We start from the raw sequence: 18,103 nt of genomic DNA on the forward strand, positions 1-18,103 counted from the left end.
TTGCAAAATGCACTTTCTCAGGGATGCCACCAGCCAAGACGCCAACATCAAACTGGCATCAGTCACTGCACGGGGCCTCCATAACATTTTGGATTTCATTTACTCTAACAAGCTTGAGCTGACCCTCCAGAATGTCGAGGAGACCTTCAAGGCTGCAGAAGCGCTGCTGGTCCGGGAGGTGATCCTGCTGTGCTTTCGGTTTTTGGAGGAAGGCTTGAATCAACACACCTGCCTGGAGATCCTCAACATTGCAAAAAGGCTTGGCCCAGAAGGCCTGAAGCAGAAAGCCAGAAGCTGCGTGGGCCAGCACTGCTGTCAGATCCTGACAGATCCACTGCAGCTGAAAAAGCTCGATGGGGATACTCTACGGGAGATCTTGGAGGGAGCAGACACCGAGGCCCTCAGTGAACTGGAACTCTTCCATGCAGCTGTGTGCTGGATACACCATAGCAGTACGCACCTGAGAGATGCAGCCGACATAATAAGGCACATACGCCTTCCCCTTATCCCTCTGCACGATCTGCAGAAAGTCATCTGGGAAACGCCCATCATGAAGACTGACCCTACATGCCGCCGGTACCTTCAGGAAGCCCTGGCCTATCACTCCCGGCCATACGCACAGCCTGCCCTCCAGACAGAGCATACAAAGGTCCGAGCTAGCACAGATACGCTGCTTGTCCTTGGAGGCAGAACGGCAGACAATGCAGTCTGTGGAGACGTATGGGCTGCCAATCAGAGTTGTCATTTGTGGGGAAAGGTAGCGGACCTCCGGAGCCCTGTCTACAACCACTGTGTTGCAGTGATCCAAAACTTTGTCTTTGTGATGGGGGGACAGAGGACATTTGACCCTACAGGACAACGTCCATCAAATGAGGTAAGTGCAGAGCTTTATTGAAAAGGAATTCTGCACCAGCTAATTCCTGCGTAGCATAGCCTGAATGTACAAACAGGCCACAATTTCATCCCACAACCAGCCTCAGCATTCATGCTTCTGAGTTACTTAATGGTGAAAGTTAGATTCCCCCTAAAGCAGGCAACTTCTCACTGTAGTTTCCTATCTTTATATGGGTGCATATTGTTTAATGATCCTTCAGTCACTGTCCCACGTCTTTTCTTTCATTCTCAAAGCTTCTCAAAGACAATACTTAAGAAAACTATCTATTCACAGTCACCCACTCACCATCACCAATCCCCTGTTCCACTTAACACTCCCACTCGTCTAATTTTATGCTCGTTTGGGATCTCTTTGTACTCCCCAGCTGCTTCACAATCTGACAAGCTAAACAGTCATCACACTGTATGCTTCCAAGGCTTGCAGGAGCGCACAGGTGTTTGCTCAAATGCGCAGCATGATTAAGGGATGGAAAGAGTCCACACAAATGGGAAATGCGTGTGTGACTGTGGGATATGCCCACAGTAGCAGTCCTTGTGTATCAAGACACAGAGGCAGAACGATCCATCCTACAACAATGGGGCACCAGTGCAGACCCCTTGTAACCCAGAGGCACAAGTGACTGAGCAAATGGAGGCCAGCCACATCAGTGAGCCTCATCCAGCTTTTAATTCTGGGTTTCTAAGGCAATGACTCTCAGTCTGCAAAGTGGGCCTCCCCAAAGGAAGGACAGGTGACATCTACGGCACAAGAAGCTCCCTTTCTGTGTGCTGCTCAGGCCAAGAAACTTAGCGCTGCTTTACCTCCTCCCCACCCGTCATGTAAGCAAGCTGCATGAGTTTCGTGATCCACACCTCTGTTGATGTGTCCCAGTCCCCCAGCAGCAGCAGCTGCCACCTCTTCCCTGGGCCACTAGGATTTTTGCAAATGTGTTCTAAAAAAAGCCAACTCTAGAATATTGTTATATGGATATAACATTACTAGGAATAAGGCCCGTTGTGGAAATGAATACAACAACCTCTAGAAAAAGGCTCTGGACGAGTGCCCCAGCCTTGGGCTCTCAGCATCGATTTTCTGTGGCAACCTCAGCAGGGTATAATGACACAGAGTCCACCCTTTTCTCCAGGGGAATTGATCTCTGCCATCTGGTGAACAGTTGTAATTCTGAGTGATCTCCAGTGCTCCCCTGGATATTGGCAACAATGGTTCCCCAGGAGGGGACCAAAGCAGCTTACGTCATTCTCCTCTCCCCCTTTTGGCTTGCACAACAACCCTGTGAGGTAGGTTAGGCTGAAAGTCTGTGACTGGTCCGAAATCACTCAGCTTCCACAGCAAAAACCTGAGTCTGGCAGACCCTGCTCTGAAGCACTAACTGCTATGTCACACTGGCTGTGGTATCGCCTGGTATCACAACTGAACTCCAGACAACAGATCTCTCTCTCCCCCTGGAGGCTGTGGAAGGTCAGTAGTTCAGCAGTTCGAGACCAGAGTTGTCGCATGATGGAGTGAGCTCCTGTCCCTAGTTCCAGCTCCTGCCAACCTAGCAGTTCGAAAGCAAGAAATTGCAAGTAGATAAAAAGGTACCACTTTGGTGGGAAGGTAACAACGTTCTGTGTGCGTTGGTGTTTAGCTATGCCGGCCACATGACCACGGAAACGTCTTTGGGCAGCGCTGGCTCTTCGGCTTTGAAACGGAGATGAGCACCGCAACCCTAGAGTCGAACTCGACTGGCTTTCAAGCAAGGGAACCTTTACCTTTACCTTTTTTAGGCCCCTCCATATGCCTTTTCTTTTATCTTGAGCAACAGAAGGCGTTATAGACTTACTTTTTAAACGGAAAAAAAATGAAACCTGGGAATACAGAGAAACTGCTAAACATATTCTTATAAAGTTATAACATTCTAGTGCTATTTTTTTAAAGAATAAAAATAAAAAGCCCTCCTGCAAATAGCCCAGGGGAAGAAATGGTCACCATGGGGACAGGGAAAATGGCTGCTGTGTGTGTGGGAAAACCCAAATTTTCCCAACTACACAGCAACCATCCAGGCTTTACTGCAATGCTTCCAAAAACTTAACAGCAAAGCTGGCTTGAGAAAGACTGGAGAAAAGCAACAGAAACCCTGAGAGGTGTAAGAATGCACCACAATACTGTGGGGAAGCAGGGGGGGGAAATACTTCCTGAAGTATTGAACCGGGGGCAGAGAACAAGTGTGGAATGCACCTCTGACTCTGTTTCACATACGTACTGGAATTCACCACCACCCCTGAGTTGTGCAGTCTTGGAGAGGGTTGCAAACGTCCAAGCATTTCATTCCTTCTTCCCTTCTTCCACTATCCTTATGTCAATAATGGTTTGGAACATGTTTCATTCAGCTGCTGCCTAAAAACAGCCTGTTGCTGAGTGCTGTAGTCTTCTTTTCCTAAGTTTAGGGGGCAGGGTCTGGAGGCATAACAACCAACAGAGTGGTCTACAGCTGAACTCAAGGCAGGTATTTCAGACCCATGTAGCATGATAATCATAATGGAACTGTCTGTAAACAAGGCTGTTGGGTTTCACAGAGACTGTCAGAAATGGAATGTACTATCCCGAAATTACTAGGGTGGAAGTTTTTTACTCTCTCCCAAGCCACTATAGTGCAGTCCCCCAAAACTGTCCCTGCCAGTTTGTAGCTCAGAATGGGATGAGCTCAGTATTAACGGTTGCAGAGTGACATAATATCAGAACATGGGAAAACAGTAGTCATTGCTTTGAAGAGACTCCTCTGCTTCCAACCCAGCTAACGTTCAGCAGTTGTTGGGGTGGGGTGTATCTGATGCAATCCTACAAAAGCACTCCTCTTCTGGTTCTAGGTGTTCAGGTTTGACCCCCGTCATAATTCCTGGCTCCAAGTGGCAAGCATGTTGGATCGACGGACTCGCTTCCACGCAGATGTGCTGAATGACCGTCTTGTGGTCATCGGGGGAGGAGCATTGCTGGGGACGCTCACCAATGCGACAGAGGAGTACTGGCCTGCTGAGAATGAGTGGCGGCCCATCACACCCTTCCCAATGCCTGTGGCTGACCACGCGGGAACAACCCACAAGGGGATCCTCTACATTTCAGGTGAGAGGCAGCAGCTGCTTTGACAAGGGATTGTGTTGTTATCAGCAGTCACATCTCATGAAAAGGCTAGGTACAGGCAATTCCAGAATGGGAAGAGCTCAGCTGCCAGGAAGTATCCCTCCTTCCCTTCTAGGATAATACTCTTACCCAGCCAACAGATCTTGAGAGACCTTAGCCTAACTACAGAGCACATGTTCTGCACGGATGCTTGAGTCCTGATCATCTTGGGGAGCAGGGCATGAAAAGATTCAAAGGAATGCAGGTGGTTCCACCTACACCCCACAAAAGCAGCTATGGAAGGGTCACTTTCACCCTTTTCCACTAGGTGGCTTCTCTGCTGGCAAAACCTCCCGTGACACATACAGCTACCTTTCCCGCCTGCGTCGCTGGATTAGGAACCGACCGATGACGTTTGCCCGGTGTGACCATGGAATGGCAACAGTTGAAAACAGAATCTTTTGTATTGGAGGAAGGACACTGAACAATGTAGGTTGACTCTTCAGTCAGTGCAAAGGCCGAAATGTGACAGTCTCCATTCTTGTTGCCAGCCATGCTCTTGGTTCCATGCCTACTGGCTCACTGTCATGATTCCTTTATTTGTAAGGGGAAGGGGACCTCTTTTCAGTGTAATTTCATTCATTTTTAATGGCTCTAGAGGAAGAAGGAGTTATCTCCACTCTAGCACTTGGCCAGACCTTAATATTAAAGAGCCAGCCCCACTCAGTCAGAACAGAGAGTATGGGGGTTGTCTGGAGGACCTACAGGTCAAAGGAAAACTTGCAGATAAACCAAAACTCACCATGCTCAAACTAGCAGCCATTCACACAATAATCTAATCTTCTTAAGACAACTAGCACAGAAGCATTCCAGACCCTAAAATATGACAATCCTCCAGAATTCACAAGTTCTTTAGAAACTCTGCCACCATTTGACTACAGGTTAGGATATTCTGGTGCTTGTGATCAATGAAACACCTAAATGGTGCACCATCATCCACTCACTAGCATGGGCTAATTAGGAGAGAAGAACACTCTCCTGTAGAAGCTCCCTGCAAAAAAAAGTTATGCCAAGGCTCAGGCAGTATGCCCAGAGGGGGGAGATACACTGTGAACCCTAAAAGGACTTTGGGGTCAAGCTGGGTCACCATTCAGAGCAACTAGAATATTGCCCTTTATGGGCTAGAGATGGCCTGTGCCTCCTCCCACCTTTCTGCATCACAGAGCCTGACACACAGTGAAATTCAATGGCCTTTTGGTCCTTTACAGGAGGAGGACTGGATTCCCATCAACGAGGCGGAGTCTTACTGCCCAGTCACTGATCAGTGGACCCTACTCAATCTCTCACCCTTTGATCGTTGCCAGTTTGGCCTGGCGGTGCAGCAGTCTCAACTCTACATCACAGGTGGTGGGTCCCTGCGGCACAGGAAAAAAGATGATGGTGTCTTTGTCTGCAGCCCTGGCAGAAAAGTGTGGGAGAAGGCCGGTTCCTTGCCCCAGGCACTGGTGGATCACGCCTGTTGCTTTGTTCAGTTGCCTCATCAGCCCGAGGCCAAGCAGCAGCAGAAGGCAGTGGAGCCTGCAGCCACCAGCAAGAAGAAATCCACCCTCAGCCTTTTCCTCGCCAACAAGTATGTTCCTTAGGGAGGAAGACTTTTTAGGGAAAATCCAGCAGGAAGTTCTCCTCCTGAAATGAGCAGTAGCAGCAACATTCATTCCAAATATGGGCCGCCACCTCTATTTTTCTGGATCTGGCACAACCTGGGGAAAATTCAGCATTCACATAGGCTTTGGAAGGGATGTCTGACTGAAACTCACCAATAAGAGCTGCCAAGCCTCTGAGCCGGTCCTGGCTTGCCAGAATCAGTTCACAGCCAACCTGGTTTGACACATACAGACACTATGTTAGGTTTTATCTTGCCTCTCCTCTAAGGAATTGAGGACAGCATACACAACCCAGCCCCTACACAGACTCTCTATCCTCACATAGCAGACCACCCAAGCTTTTTCAATAGCAGGACACAAAATCTATGCGACTCTGCGTTGTGTATCCATCCCCCCTGTTAGCTGCTCAAGAACTCTGATGTGGCAACATCGTCACTGAATGTCGAAGTCAAGAGGGGCTACACTTGGCATACAGGTATTGGATATGACTTAAATGTGAGTTAAGTGGATCTGAGGCTTTAATTATTATTTGCCTTGTGTCAGTAATACTTCATAAAGCTCCATTTCATGACGTAATTGTAGTGGAATTAAATATGCACTGTTCAGAAACTTCCTTGCTAACCATCTCAGGCAGGCCACACTTGCCCTGTAGGCTACAGACTGGATACCCATGTAACAGGTACATACCAAAGGTCACTGGGGAGCTCTGTGCCTGAGTTGGGATATGAACCTGAGTTTCCACAGTCCTAGTCTGACATTCCAACCACTACACTAAACTATCTTTCAAGCAGCTAAACTGAAACCAACAGACAGCTTCTACTGCCTTAGCTTCAACAAAGTGGTGCGGTGGCACAGGGGATTTATCCTCTGGTTAAACATCTGAGCTGAACAGGACTGCTGTCAGTTCCAGCCCCACGCTGGTGTGAGCAACCAGCCTTGTCCACAGCTCGCCGTCCACCCAGCGGTTCGAAAGCTTCAGCGAGTAGATAAAATGGGTACCACTCCTTAGAGAGAGTGGGCACACTAAACCCCTGGTGGCGGTGGTGTTAGCCGACGAGCGGAAGGTTCGCGCGTAAGATCGAAAGCCGAGAGAGATCTACGCAGCATCAAAAAAGTAGCATGTAATGGGCCATTCTGGCCAGACGGTGGCAGTGCTGCGCTGCGACTGAGAAAAAACGCTGACGACATCAAGCAACGCCGAGTGAGAATGCTGCCGGAACACGTCTGAAGCTTACAGATGACCAAACTCCTCGTCGGCTACAAAAATGTGTGTGAATTAAAAAGATATATGTTGTCCTCCCTTACCCCTATCATTGTTAGTCCCGTGTGAATTCATGAGTAACTGTAAATCGCTCAGAGCCGGCAGCTCTGCAAGGATTGAGCGATCAATAAATTGAAAGATTATTATTATTATTATTTCCAAAAACGGAAGGAAAACGGGGACTAGCAGAGGCTGCAGGGTAGAGCCAAGAAGATGGAAGAGTGACTTTAAAAACAAAACAAAATAATTATACCTAGAGCCAACAAAGGGCAGTTTTGATGTAACATTTTAGGGTTTCACCCCAGCAGAAAGCTCCAAGTGATGCTGTAATTCCCTATAGTGTACACCCTAGAGGGAAAAGCCAATTCTCACATCACCAGCAAAAAAAATACTTCACTCCTAACCTTTACCCTCTGCTTCTATATTATCTGGTCCAGAATTGAGGTACTTCACTGCTAGTAAAGTGAATTAGTTGTGTTTGAAAGTGTAGCTGCAAAATGTGTTCCATCTCTCCTAGGGTTTCCAGGGAAAATGGACCAGCTGTTAAGCCCAGGTTAGCTCACCCGCAGAAATTGTGAATTGCATTCTGAGCAGGAAAGCAGCCTTTACACAAACAGAATATGTGGGGGGGGGGGTTTTGCATACAAAGCATAGAAATGATTAATGTTGATATATGTTAGTTAATCCTGTGTTTTTGCAGGCTACTAATTTTTGCGGATTTACACAGCTGGTTAATCCAGTTGAAGTCTGTAGTGCTGATACTCCCTAAAAAGGGTTTAGCACAGCCCAGTGGAGGTCTGGTAGTGGAGGTGAAGCCACAGTAATGCTGGGACAGCAGCTTTCTGAAGCAAGCAAAACACGCCTGAGCCATACATCCTAGAGGCGCTCACCTTGACTGGATTTGCTGGCAAGTGGCCCATGAAGTCAGTCTTGTAAGGGTAGTCCATCATAGCCATCATGGTGAAGGCATTCCGGGCAAATTCAAACAACTGGTAGACATCTTCCTTAGAAGAAAGCTTCTCACAAATGGACATCTTACTGCTGATTGTATCATACGCTGTAGGCAGCAGGGTAATAATAACAGTAATCGCATGGCAGCATGCGTTTTATAGCCAGGAGATCCGAGGATTGTCTGGCAGCCAAAGTTCTAACTCTTTAGCGTTAGGCATCACTAGATGGCAATCGAGACTTGTTGGTGGGCTGAAAGAGCTCTGAGAGCTGTGACTGACCCAAAGTCACCCAGCTGGCTTCATGTAGAGGAGTGGGAAATCAAAGCTGGTTCTCTGGATTAGAGTCCTGCCGCTCTTGACCACGCCACCAAACTGAATCTCATGTGTAATGCAGTAAGTGCAGAAAACTGATGTATCGCTTAGATGTCTAAGATTTCTTCTGTCTCTTAACAGCAAAATGAAGTTTAAACATATTTAAGGAAACATTCACCCTGACCTGAATAGCCTCGGCTAGCCTGATCTCTTCAGATCTCAAAAGCAAAGCAGGGTTGGCCTCGGCTAGTATATGTACGGGAGACCTCCAAGGAATACCAGGGTCATGACGCAGAGGCAGGCAATGGCAAACTACCTCTGAACATCTCCAGGGCTATTTGGGGAGCCCAAGTCAGCTGGAGGGCCCTTGAAGTCAGCGTCATGCTGCATTCAGCCAAACATCTTTCCATTATTTTTTTAATGAGGTTCTGGCTGCAGCTACTAGGAACGCAGGGAAGTCTGAGCACAGTAAAAGGCATTCTAACTATTGGCCAGATTTCCCTTTCTCCGAGACTGAAGCAAACTTGCCTAACAGAACACAATAAGCCCATCAACCAAGCCAGCACTGTCATGGCTGCTACAGTAACTGCCAGTTCCTGCTATATTCATGAGCTCCTGCTATATTCCTGTCCCTATACATACTCTCTGTATATAACCAAACCATTTTTGCCAACTTAAACAGGACAATTTTACATTTTTGCAAAAATAAAACATGCAAACCAGCTGAGCAGCTCTGTCTAAGGAGAAAGCAAATTTGAGGAAATGTTAACTGATTTGAGCTGCAGTTGAGGAAATAGCTTGCCCAGTCTGGGAAGGAACTGTTTGCACCTTGCAAAATAGTCTTTCCTCATTCTTTGAAATCCAGTGTGATGGTGATTCTGAGCAGTAGGGCTTCTTTATGGTGATAACCACCATACACTCAGGGAAACAGCTTTCCCAAACCTCTCTGAAAACTTCACTTTGTCTGTATGCTCCTGGAGTTCACAGTACTGAAAAATTATCAAGAAAGAAACTGCTCACTGCTCAACAGGTTATCTTATCTTACCTCCAGCTAGATAGGAGTCTTTGATTTGCCAGAATGCTTCTTGCACAGTCTTGACGCAATATGGACTGTAGTTCTGAAAATCCTATCAGAATGAAAGAGACAATGCGTAGTTCGATGTTAGCAGTTTAGTTTGAAACTGACATTACTTATTCCATTCATTTTTATGGAGAAATTAGATGGCATCATTGGCAACTTATCACATACTAGTGATTTCTGAGTTTTCTGGGGGTTATTTAGCCCTGATATGTGCTGATTTCATTTATAACTTAAAATGACATTACAGATCTAGGTTGTCTTACCAGTCAAATCACAATAGTAGGTTTTCCAAGGCTACTACCCCCTTAAATTATACTCCTTTCTACATCCAGCTCTGGCTCTCCCTGGCAATTTAATCACCTGTGAATTTTCAGATTCAGAAGGTTGGGGCGAGGGGCTTTAGTACTGCTTTTCAATTGGTAGCTGGCAAAATTACCTCTTTTTCAGTTATGAATATTATTTTGTAATTATGTTATTGTAATCGTATTTTTTTAAGTATGAGCAATCACTTATGCTGACCACAAAAAGAAAAGTGGTGCTTACGGCCTGACTTCTTCAGGAGAACAGGAACCAGTAATTAACAACTGATTCATGAGTGCTGCAACAGAATAGGAAGCAACTTGGTAGGCTGAAAATGGATGGATGAAAGGAAAACTGGGGGCACAGATGGAATTCTTGTTGAATGGAACCTACCAGTTGGGACATATATTTGCAGAGAATATAATGCTATGTTAAGTGATGTGCCTCTATTTCAATGTTGATTTTGGCTGACAGTAGGAGAGTCAGACTTCAGCAACACAAAACAACCCTTGTCTGGACAGTCTCAGTATCTCAGACTCACGAACGTGGCACAAGGCAGGTTCATCAAAATAACTGGATATTTTTTCACTCCTCCTTGCACATTCATACAAATCAATTTCTAATGGAGAGAAGACTGGCAAGGCCCGGTTTACGGGGATGAAGTTAAACCTAATCAAATCTCCTGCCATTTACCGCTGTGACATCCCTGAAGAACTGGTTGGCATCTCCAAGCCCAGCCACAGACAGCACGGGGGCACTGGCAGCAAGCGCCCCGGCCACTACGTGAGGATATTTCATTCTCATGTATGCACTGAGCATCCCTCCGTAACTGCAGAAATGAAAAGAGAGAGAGAGAAAAGCTACAAGGTCAAGAGTACAGCACAACTGCCTTCTCTGTGATGGTTCTGAACCAAGGGATCCCCAAGGGGAGGCAAAATATTACTGCTAATGGAAAAATCAGAATAGGTGGATGATGCAGGGGTCATCTCTCAATGGGAACTAGTCTGATGGCATAACTGGTTCGGCTCTTCCTGAAATGATTTCAGAAGCTGAGTCAAACTTTATTGCTCAATGTGTTGTCAAAGGCTTATTGCTCAAGCCTATGGCCATTATTATGCAACAGGCTGTCAGGCCTAAGGAAGGTATTCCCCCAGACAAATGTACTGCAGCAACAGTAGAAAAGAGAAAGGAAGAGCACTCACCTGCCTCCAAAAGCAATGACAGGAGAGTCCCTTGCTCCACACTGCTTCTTCAGCTCCATTATGAGCACTGCGTAGTCGGCAAGGGCTTGCTCCATGCTCAACAGACCAATTTGCTCCTTCTGTAGAGACGCTGCCCCAAATGGAAGTGACTTCCCATAATATCTCTGAAAGACGGTTACAGAGGCTGATGAAAACCGGCAATAAACACGTTAGCCTTTAGAGTGCCACAAGACTCTGTGTTTTGGGTGCCGCAGTCTGAAGCAGCTCCACCTCTGAGATGTTTCTAAACATTAAGAAGACTCATCTGACGCCATGATCTCTCCACCAGGTAGGAAGTTGTTGACTTCACTGGCAAATTAAACACACAACAACAGCGTTTGGCTCAGACACTGGCGCAGCAATCACTTGGGCACATTTTCCTGCTCCTACCTGCAAAATGTTGGCAAGACACTCACATGCTCCGCAAAGACCACCAAGGCGTTCTGCTGCTCTGCCAGCTCCAGGATGAAGCCACTATTCTGAGCAAAGTCCCAGATGTCTCCTTCATTCCCCGTGTAGAAAAAGATGGGGCCCACTCCCCTTTTCCAGAATTTATCTGTGTGAGATCAGCAACAGAAATACAATAGAGGAAATGGTAAAGACTTTTCACGACTCACAACCCAACTTTTCTGCTGACAAAGCTCCTGGGCTGTAGCAGCTGCCTTGCAAGCAGAAACCTACTGCATAATAATGACCATGGTTTTTAGCAACAAGTTTGACTCAGCTTCCAGAGAAGGTGTTACTAGCATACTAGTTGAATTCTCGCTTCTCAGGAAAAATTATCCAGCAACCAAACTGCAATTCCACATTGTACAGGGAGAAGGGTAATTACCCTATGTGCCTAAGGTCTGGACTTTTAACTTGGCCCTGAAGACCAGCATACATGAATATATGAAGCTGCATCATACCAAGTCAAACCATGACTCCCTCTTGCTCAGGATTGTCTACTCTGGTTCTCTAAGACCTAGAAAAGGTCTTTCACAGCATCTGCTCTATGAGTTTCTTTAACTGGAGAGTGTAAAGTAAAGACGATGACAACAACAACTGGAGAAAGACCTGGAGAATTCAAAACAGATGCTCTCCCCAGTGTCTCACAGATATTCCCCTTTCTTTCAATGGTGTTTCTGGAGCAATTTACTCTGATGTGCCAGGGAGAGACAAGTGCTCTCCAGAAAAATTGGAGGAGAAGCTCTATATGAATTGCTTTTTTGACAAATTATAAATCCTTTATTATACAGTTCTTATTATTCCCAAGTAGCATATGCATGTAATGAAATATAGCCAGCAAACTCCCCCCCCCCTTCCAACAGCCATGGTACATACCTGTGATGAGGTATCTCTGTGCAAAGGTTCTGTTGCCATATGATTCAAAATTGAAGTGATCCAGCCACTGCTCAAAATATTTCTCTTCAAAGTCAGGCTGGGGTGTTCTGTAAACTACAATGAAGTGCTGCTGTTAAGAGTTTGACTTCAAACAGCAGTTAGTCCACACACAAAGACAAGAAGCATATACCAAATCTTCCCAGTGATTGACAGGGACCAGGAAAGGGGGGCAGCTGGAGGGTCTACTGTACAGAACAGGCTGTGCACTAGAAACTGGAGGGGGGGGGGGAACGAGGCAGGTTTGAGAACTGAGGAACTGAGAAGGGCTAAACATTTGACCACAGCTCCCCCATCCGGTAATTTGCTGGGTTCAAAAGTAAACAGCCCACAAGTGTCCTGGTTAATCTTGTCTGAATTTACATCTGTTTGTTTCACACACAGTGCCACGTTAACTGCTGAGTACATATTACATATACTGCTTGAAATTGCCTATTTCTTGTTACTGATTAAACAGTACAAACATCAAAGAACAACTGCTGACAAATATAATTTTATATATTTAGTCTAGAGTTAGGAGGTCAAATTAGGACCAGCCAAGAAAATGTAAATTATACTGCATGCATCAAGGCCAGATTTCATCAATACATATCATCCATTGATGCTAATCCAGCCCTTCTTTCAAGCAGTTCAGGGCAGGCATCAGAATACATAACTTTCACTTCCCCATTTTACCCTTAAGAAGAGAAGAGATTGGATTCATACCTTGCCCCTCACTTGGAGTCTCAGAGCGGCTTGCAGTCTCCTTTCCCCTCCCCTCCCCACAACAGACACCCTGTGAGGTAGGTGGGGCTGAGCGACCTCTTTCGAGAACTGCTCTTGAGAAAACAGCTGAGAGAGAACTTGAGAGTGACCCAAGGTCACACCAGCAGCTGCTTGTGGAGGAGTGGGAAATCAAACCCAGCTCTCCCATCTTAGAGTCCGCACTCCTAACTACTGCACCAAACAACAGCTTCCTGTAGATTAGGCTGAGAAAGACAAATTGGGCCAAGGCCTGGCAGGAAAATTCATGACTGAAGTTTCTGTACCGGGGTCTCCCCCGTTCTCGCGCGGCACACCAACCACTGCACCATGCTGACCTTCAGGCTTCCAGAGCCAAGGCTTAGCCTTGGCCCGTGTGACTTAAGCTAGAACCTCGAAGCCCGTGCAGAGCGCCCATCCGTCCGACACGCAAAGTGACCGCTACCACCTATGATGTTAGTTGCAAGGGTGCCCCCGAGCATGTGCAGAATAGCCGTACCCCCGCCCGCTCTCACCGGTTCGCGCCTTCCCAGCCAGGCTCAGCAGCAGCAGAGCAAACCAGACTGCGAGCCGCGTCTCCATGGCAACCGCCGGCGGAGTACGAGGGGCTCCTTTTCGGGGGACTGGTCATGCGCGCCGCACCGGCTGAGAAAGGAGAGTCACATGCATGACAGCTGACGGAGACGTCACCGCGTAATTCCGTTCCGGGGAGGGGCTAATGAGGGCGCCGTAGTTACCGAGGCGCTGCCATCTTGAATTATGCGGGAAAGGTCGTGTAGCCAGATTGGCGGATGCGCTCGTCTCCCAGCCTCCCCATGAAAAGAACCGTGCCGCCGGGGTTCAAGCCTTTTGGCCTGCTTTCAAAGCACGCCGTGTGACCCCTGGCCAGTAGCACTTTGCTCGTGCTCAGAAACAACCATTCGCAAATCTCAGATGCGTGCCGTAGTTCAGGGGGAGAGAAAGTACGGAAGTGGCCCTTTATTGTTTACTCACACATTTCTGAGCGGGTGCAAATGTGTGTGTGTGTGTGTTTTTTAAACACAAACAGGTTCCCGCTCAAACTGAAGAAGAATTCACGTGAGATAGCCTCTTAATCCCTTCCCCTCCTGCAACTAAGCCTGAACGCCTATAATGGCGACAAATAGGGTTTCTCGCTGTTTATCCTGCCCTCCCCTCCTTTCGTTGTCTCTCTTGCGCTAAATTTTAGCCTGTAAACTCGTCAGGGGAAAGACCTTGTAAAGCACCATGCCCATTGATGGTACTTAATAATAACAGTGAAAAGCCTTGGAAAAGTCCAAGTCCGGTGCTTCCCTTTCTTCTCTTTTCCCCCTCTGCTGCTAAGGTTTTGAGGTTAGAACACCAAAACAAAGTTATGCTGTGCAGGCTGTGGTGCTTGTGTTCACAGGCATCTTCTTGCTTAGTTGAGCAAATATTTCAGGGATCACTGCTGGAGTTCAGAAAGGGCTCTGGGATTGGCCATGGTCTGGGCAAATCCCTTTCAAAGAGGGCTTTAGGAGGGATGATGTTGGTGTAAAACAGACTTCAGAATTCTTCCCAAATCTTTCTCTTTTTTACCAGCCACTCCAGTGCCATCTAATCCCTCCTCTATCACTATTTTCTGTTCTGTCTTTGTCTCTCCTCTTCCCCCCCCCCCTCTTTTCTGGGGTTTATTGTTACCAGTCTCTTCTCTCAGTGGACAGCACCTTGCACAGGATTAAACAGCTGAAACTGAACCAAGGGCTGGTGGGTAGTCAGTCCCCCTGTATTGCTAACCACACAATCCTAAAAACACTCTCCTGGGAGTACACCCTGTTGAATATTGATTTCATTTATATACTGCCTTTCTCCCCAGTGGGGGACAAAAAGCAGCTTACTGTACAGTTCTGTTCATTCCACCTCAAAATCTATATTGTAGAGCTAGAAAAGGTACAGAAAAGAGCAAGGGTCAAGTGGGTGGAGGTGCAGCATCTTCAGTATGAAGCAAGGCTTAGCAGTCGGAGGACTTTTTAGTTTGAAGAAAAGACAACTATGGCTGCGGTCACACGGAGCATTCGCTGCGCTGACGATACGGATGGTAGGCGGATTTTCCGGGCGCGATCACTCACACCGCAACATCTGGGAAGCGTAGAGCTCCCGTGGCTAACCCGAGGCTTCCCGCCAAAGATGCGGAGTTAAAAACCGCGGGGCAAGGGCGGGCGCCTGATCGCGTTTCCGCTGGAATCCTGTGGCATCCGGCGCCCGCCGATGTTCGTTGCAAACAAGGGTGTTTTTTTCTCTCCCAAGTCTCCAAAAGCGCCCAACAGCACATGCGCACAAAGAGCGGTCGCTAGTGTGATCGCACCGCGCGGCTTCTTTGAGTTCGAGAGAGGGCCACGGGAGGCTGCGATGGGGGTGAGCGGCAGAGGCCAGGCTGAGAGCGGGCCACGTGTCCCAGGGAGGGAGGGCTGCTGGCAGGGAGGGGGGGATCTGGCGGGTTAATCTCCCCCTCCCCTCCTTGCAAGCAGAACACGGACTCCACCCGGAGTGGGCCGCGCGAGACCCTCCCAGAGGCCGCGGCTCTTTCCTTTCCCTTTCTCATCAGCCTGGCTGCTCTCAGTGGAGGTGCAGGATACTCGTGTGATCGGCATCTCCCCCCTGACCACAGGACCTCGACCGGGACGTGTGATCGGGCGGCCGCGCGTTATTTTCCTCTGGGGCAAACAGTTACACTTCCCCCTGCATTTTCCAGCCCGTGTGACCACCGCCTATAGCCATTTGCTATATTAGATTTATTTGTTTATATGCTGCTTTTCTTCCCAATGGGGACTGAAAGTGGCTTACAAATTCCCCCTTTCTCCATTTTATCCTCATAACCATGCTGTGAGGCAAGTTAGGCTGAAAGTGTGTGACTGGCCCTAGGTCATCCAGCAAGCTTCCATGGCAGAATGGGGATTCAGACTTGGGTCTCCCAGATCCTATTCTAACACTTTAAGCAGTACACCTAAGTAGGATTATGAGTAATCCTTCTTAGGGCTGCTCTCTAAGGAGGCAATCCTAAATAGGTCTTCTTGGAAGTAAGCCCCATTTTTTTCAATGGGGCTTACTTCCCGGAAAATGTTCTTAGAACTGCATCCTAAATGGTCTTTCTGCACCCTTTATAGGGTTCTGCCGAAGGTGTTTTGTATGCCAATAATTTTAAAGGGAACCTCATGATCCAACAGTTATACACAGCATTTTCTGATTGTAGGATGTTCCCCTTCGAATCATATGCTGCTGCTGCACATGTCTCAAATGAGTTGCTCACTAAATAAACATAAATGTGCAGTGAGGCGAGTGGTTAATGTCTCTCCAAACACCCTCCAGTAATTATTTTAAGGAGATGGCTTGATTTCTGTAATGCACTTGGAAAGTCAATATTTTTTCCCATGTGTTCTTGAAAACACGGATAACCAGGGGCTATTCCATTAAACTGAGTTGAGTCTCCACTTTGAGGTCTAAAAATAGCTCTTTGTAATCAGTTCAGGGGCAAGTTCTGTCTGTAAATCATATTCTTGTGCAAAGAATAAAGGGCCAGTTTCATGGTCATGGTGGGTAATATTCAGTGATCAAGAGCCCCTCCCTTAAGGGATAACATTAGGAGACCTGTCCTGAACACCAGCAATATGGAACAAGTTGGAAGCCACCACAGAGATTTTTGGGTTTGTTTCTTTATTTTGCCGTCAAGTCACAGCTGACTTATGGTGCCCCCATTGGGGTTTCAAGGCAAGAGATGTCCAGAGGTGGTTTGCCATTGCCTGCCTCTGTTGCATGACCCTGCATTTCTTGGTGGTCTTCCATCCAAATATTCACCAGGGCTGAACCTGCTTAGCTTCCGAGATCTGATGAGATTGAGCTAGCCTGTGCTATCCAGGTGAGGGCACCTCACAGTTATCAGCATTTAAAGTTATCAACATTTAAAAACTCTGTGTCTGGAGAGATGGACACTGTTCTGCTGCCTTTCATAAGGAATAGCAACAAACACACAGGGAACACGGCAAAGTTAGACAAACATAAAGAAACACCGTGTTAGAACAAAACACACTCCACTAATATGCACTTGTGTCTTCATATATTGATTTACATACAATAGAGACCCTAGTATATCTTATACACATTCATTATAGTACAAAAACCTAAAGTACATTAGTTGATATATAATGTTTTGTTCTAACACGGTGTTTCTTTATGTTTGCCTTTCATAAGGAGGCAACCACCATGTTAGGTGTAAGCAGAGTCCTTTTTCTTCTGTTTTGGGTTCGAAGGGTTTCAGAACAAAATGAAGCTGTGACTTTCGGGCATGGTGAGTCTTTGCATCTCAGTTTAGGAATTAAACACCTTATCCATTCCTCCGTATTCCAGAGGCTGAGGCTTTTAGAGGTAGTAGGGCTGCCAACTGCAAAGCTTCTGTGCCTTTAGCGTGACAGCAGGGAAGAAAAAAAGCAACGAAGCAAACAGTAGGACCAACATGACTATTATAGTTTCAGGTGGGTTGCAATAGTAGAACAAAATTCCAGTCCAGTAGCTCTAGTAAAGGTAAAGGTTCCCTTGCTCGAAAGCCAGTCGAGTCCGACTCTAGGGTTGCGGTGCTCATCTCCGTTTCAAAGCCGAAGAGCCAGCGAAATTTTAAAGACTTGCAAAATCTTTGTGGGTCAAAGCTCACTTTTTCAGATAACCAGCTGTCACAGTGTTATGCTACTAGTGTTTTTTTATTTGTTCTTCTGGATTAACGTGATTGTCTACAATTTTTAGCATGAGAAATTGTCCCCGTCATTAAGAAGAACTGCTTAAGAACATGAGCCTTGCTGGATCAGACCCATGGTCCCTCTAGTCCAGCACCCTGTCTCACATAGTGGCCAATTAGTTATTCTGGAGGGCCAAGAACGGGGCATACAGCCCAAGGCATTTACCCCAATGTTGCCTCTTAGCACTGGTATTCAGAGGTTTACGTCCTCTGAATGTGGAAGTTCCCTTTAGTCACAGTAGCTAGTAGCCACTGGTAGATGTAAGCTCCATGAATTTGTTTTATCCCCTTTAAAAGCCATCTGTGCCAATGCCTGTGGTCTGTGCGTACTCTAACCTGGGAGAACCGGGTTTGATTCCCCACTCCTCCACTTGCAGCTGCTGGATGACCTCAGGCAAGCCATAGTTCTGACAAGAGCTGTCC

The 18,103-nt window shown here is 47.0% G+C and overlaps 1 protein-coding gene across 1 annotated transcript in view; it reads right to left on the reverse strand.

The window, feature by feature from the left end:
• The window catches only part of DPP7 (dipeptidyl-peptidase 7), an 18,642-nt gene extending 5,070 nt beyond the window's left edge, over positions 1 to 13,572 (reverse strand). Inside the window, exons 1-8 of the mRNA XM_015426498.1 lie at positions 13,437 to 13,572; positions 12,124 to 12,237; positions 11,217 to 11,356; positions 10,762 to 10,925; positions 10,253 to 10,388; positions 9,224 to 9,305; positions 7,807 to 7,973; positions 5,809 to 5,869 (exon numbers count right to left, since the gene is read on the reverse strand). Coding sequence (XP_015281984.1) covers positions 5,809 to 5,869; positions 7,807 to 7,973; positions 9,224 to 9,305; positions 10,253 to 10,388; positions 10,762 to 10,925; positions 11,217 to 11,356; positions 12,124 to 12,237; positions 13,437 to 13,503 — 931 coding nt within the window. The 5' untranslated portion in view covers positions 13,504 to 13,572. The remainder of the gene's footprint in view (positions 1 to 5,808; positions 5,870 to 7,806; positions 7,974 to 9,223; positions 9,306 to 10,252; positions 10,389 to 10,761; positions 10,926 to 11,216; positions 11,357 to 12,123; positions 12,238 to 13,436) is intronic.
• Between the last annotated feature and the right edge of the window lie 4,531 nt (positions 13,573 to 18,103).

Source organism: Gekko japonicus, unplaced genomic scaffold (assembly GCF_001447785.1).
Source record: "Gekko japonicus isolate JY-2015 unplaced genomic scaffold, Gekko_japonicus_V1.1 scaffold1195, whole genome shotgun sequence".
Classification (NCBI taxonomy): Eukaryota; Metazoa; Chordata; class Lepidosauria; order Squamata; family Gekkonidae; genus Gekko; species Gekko japonicus.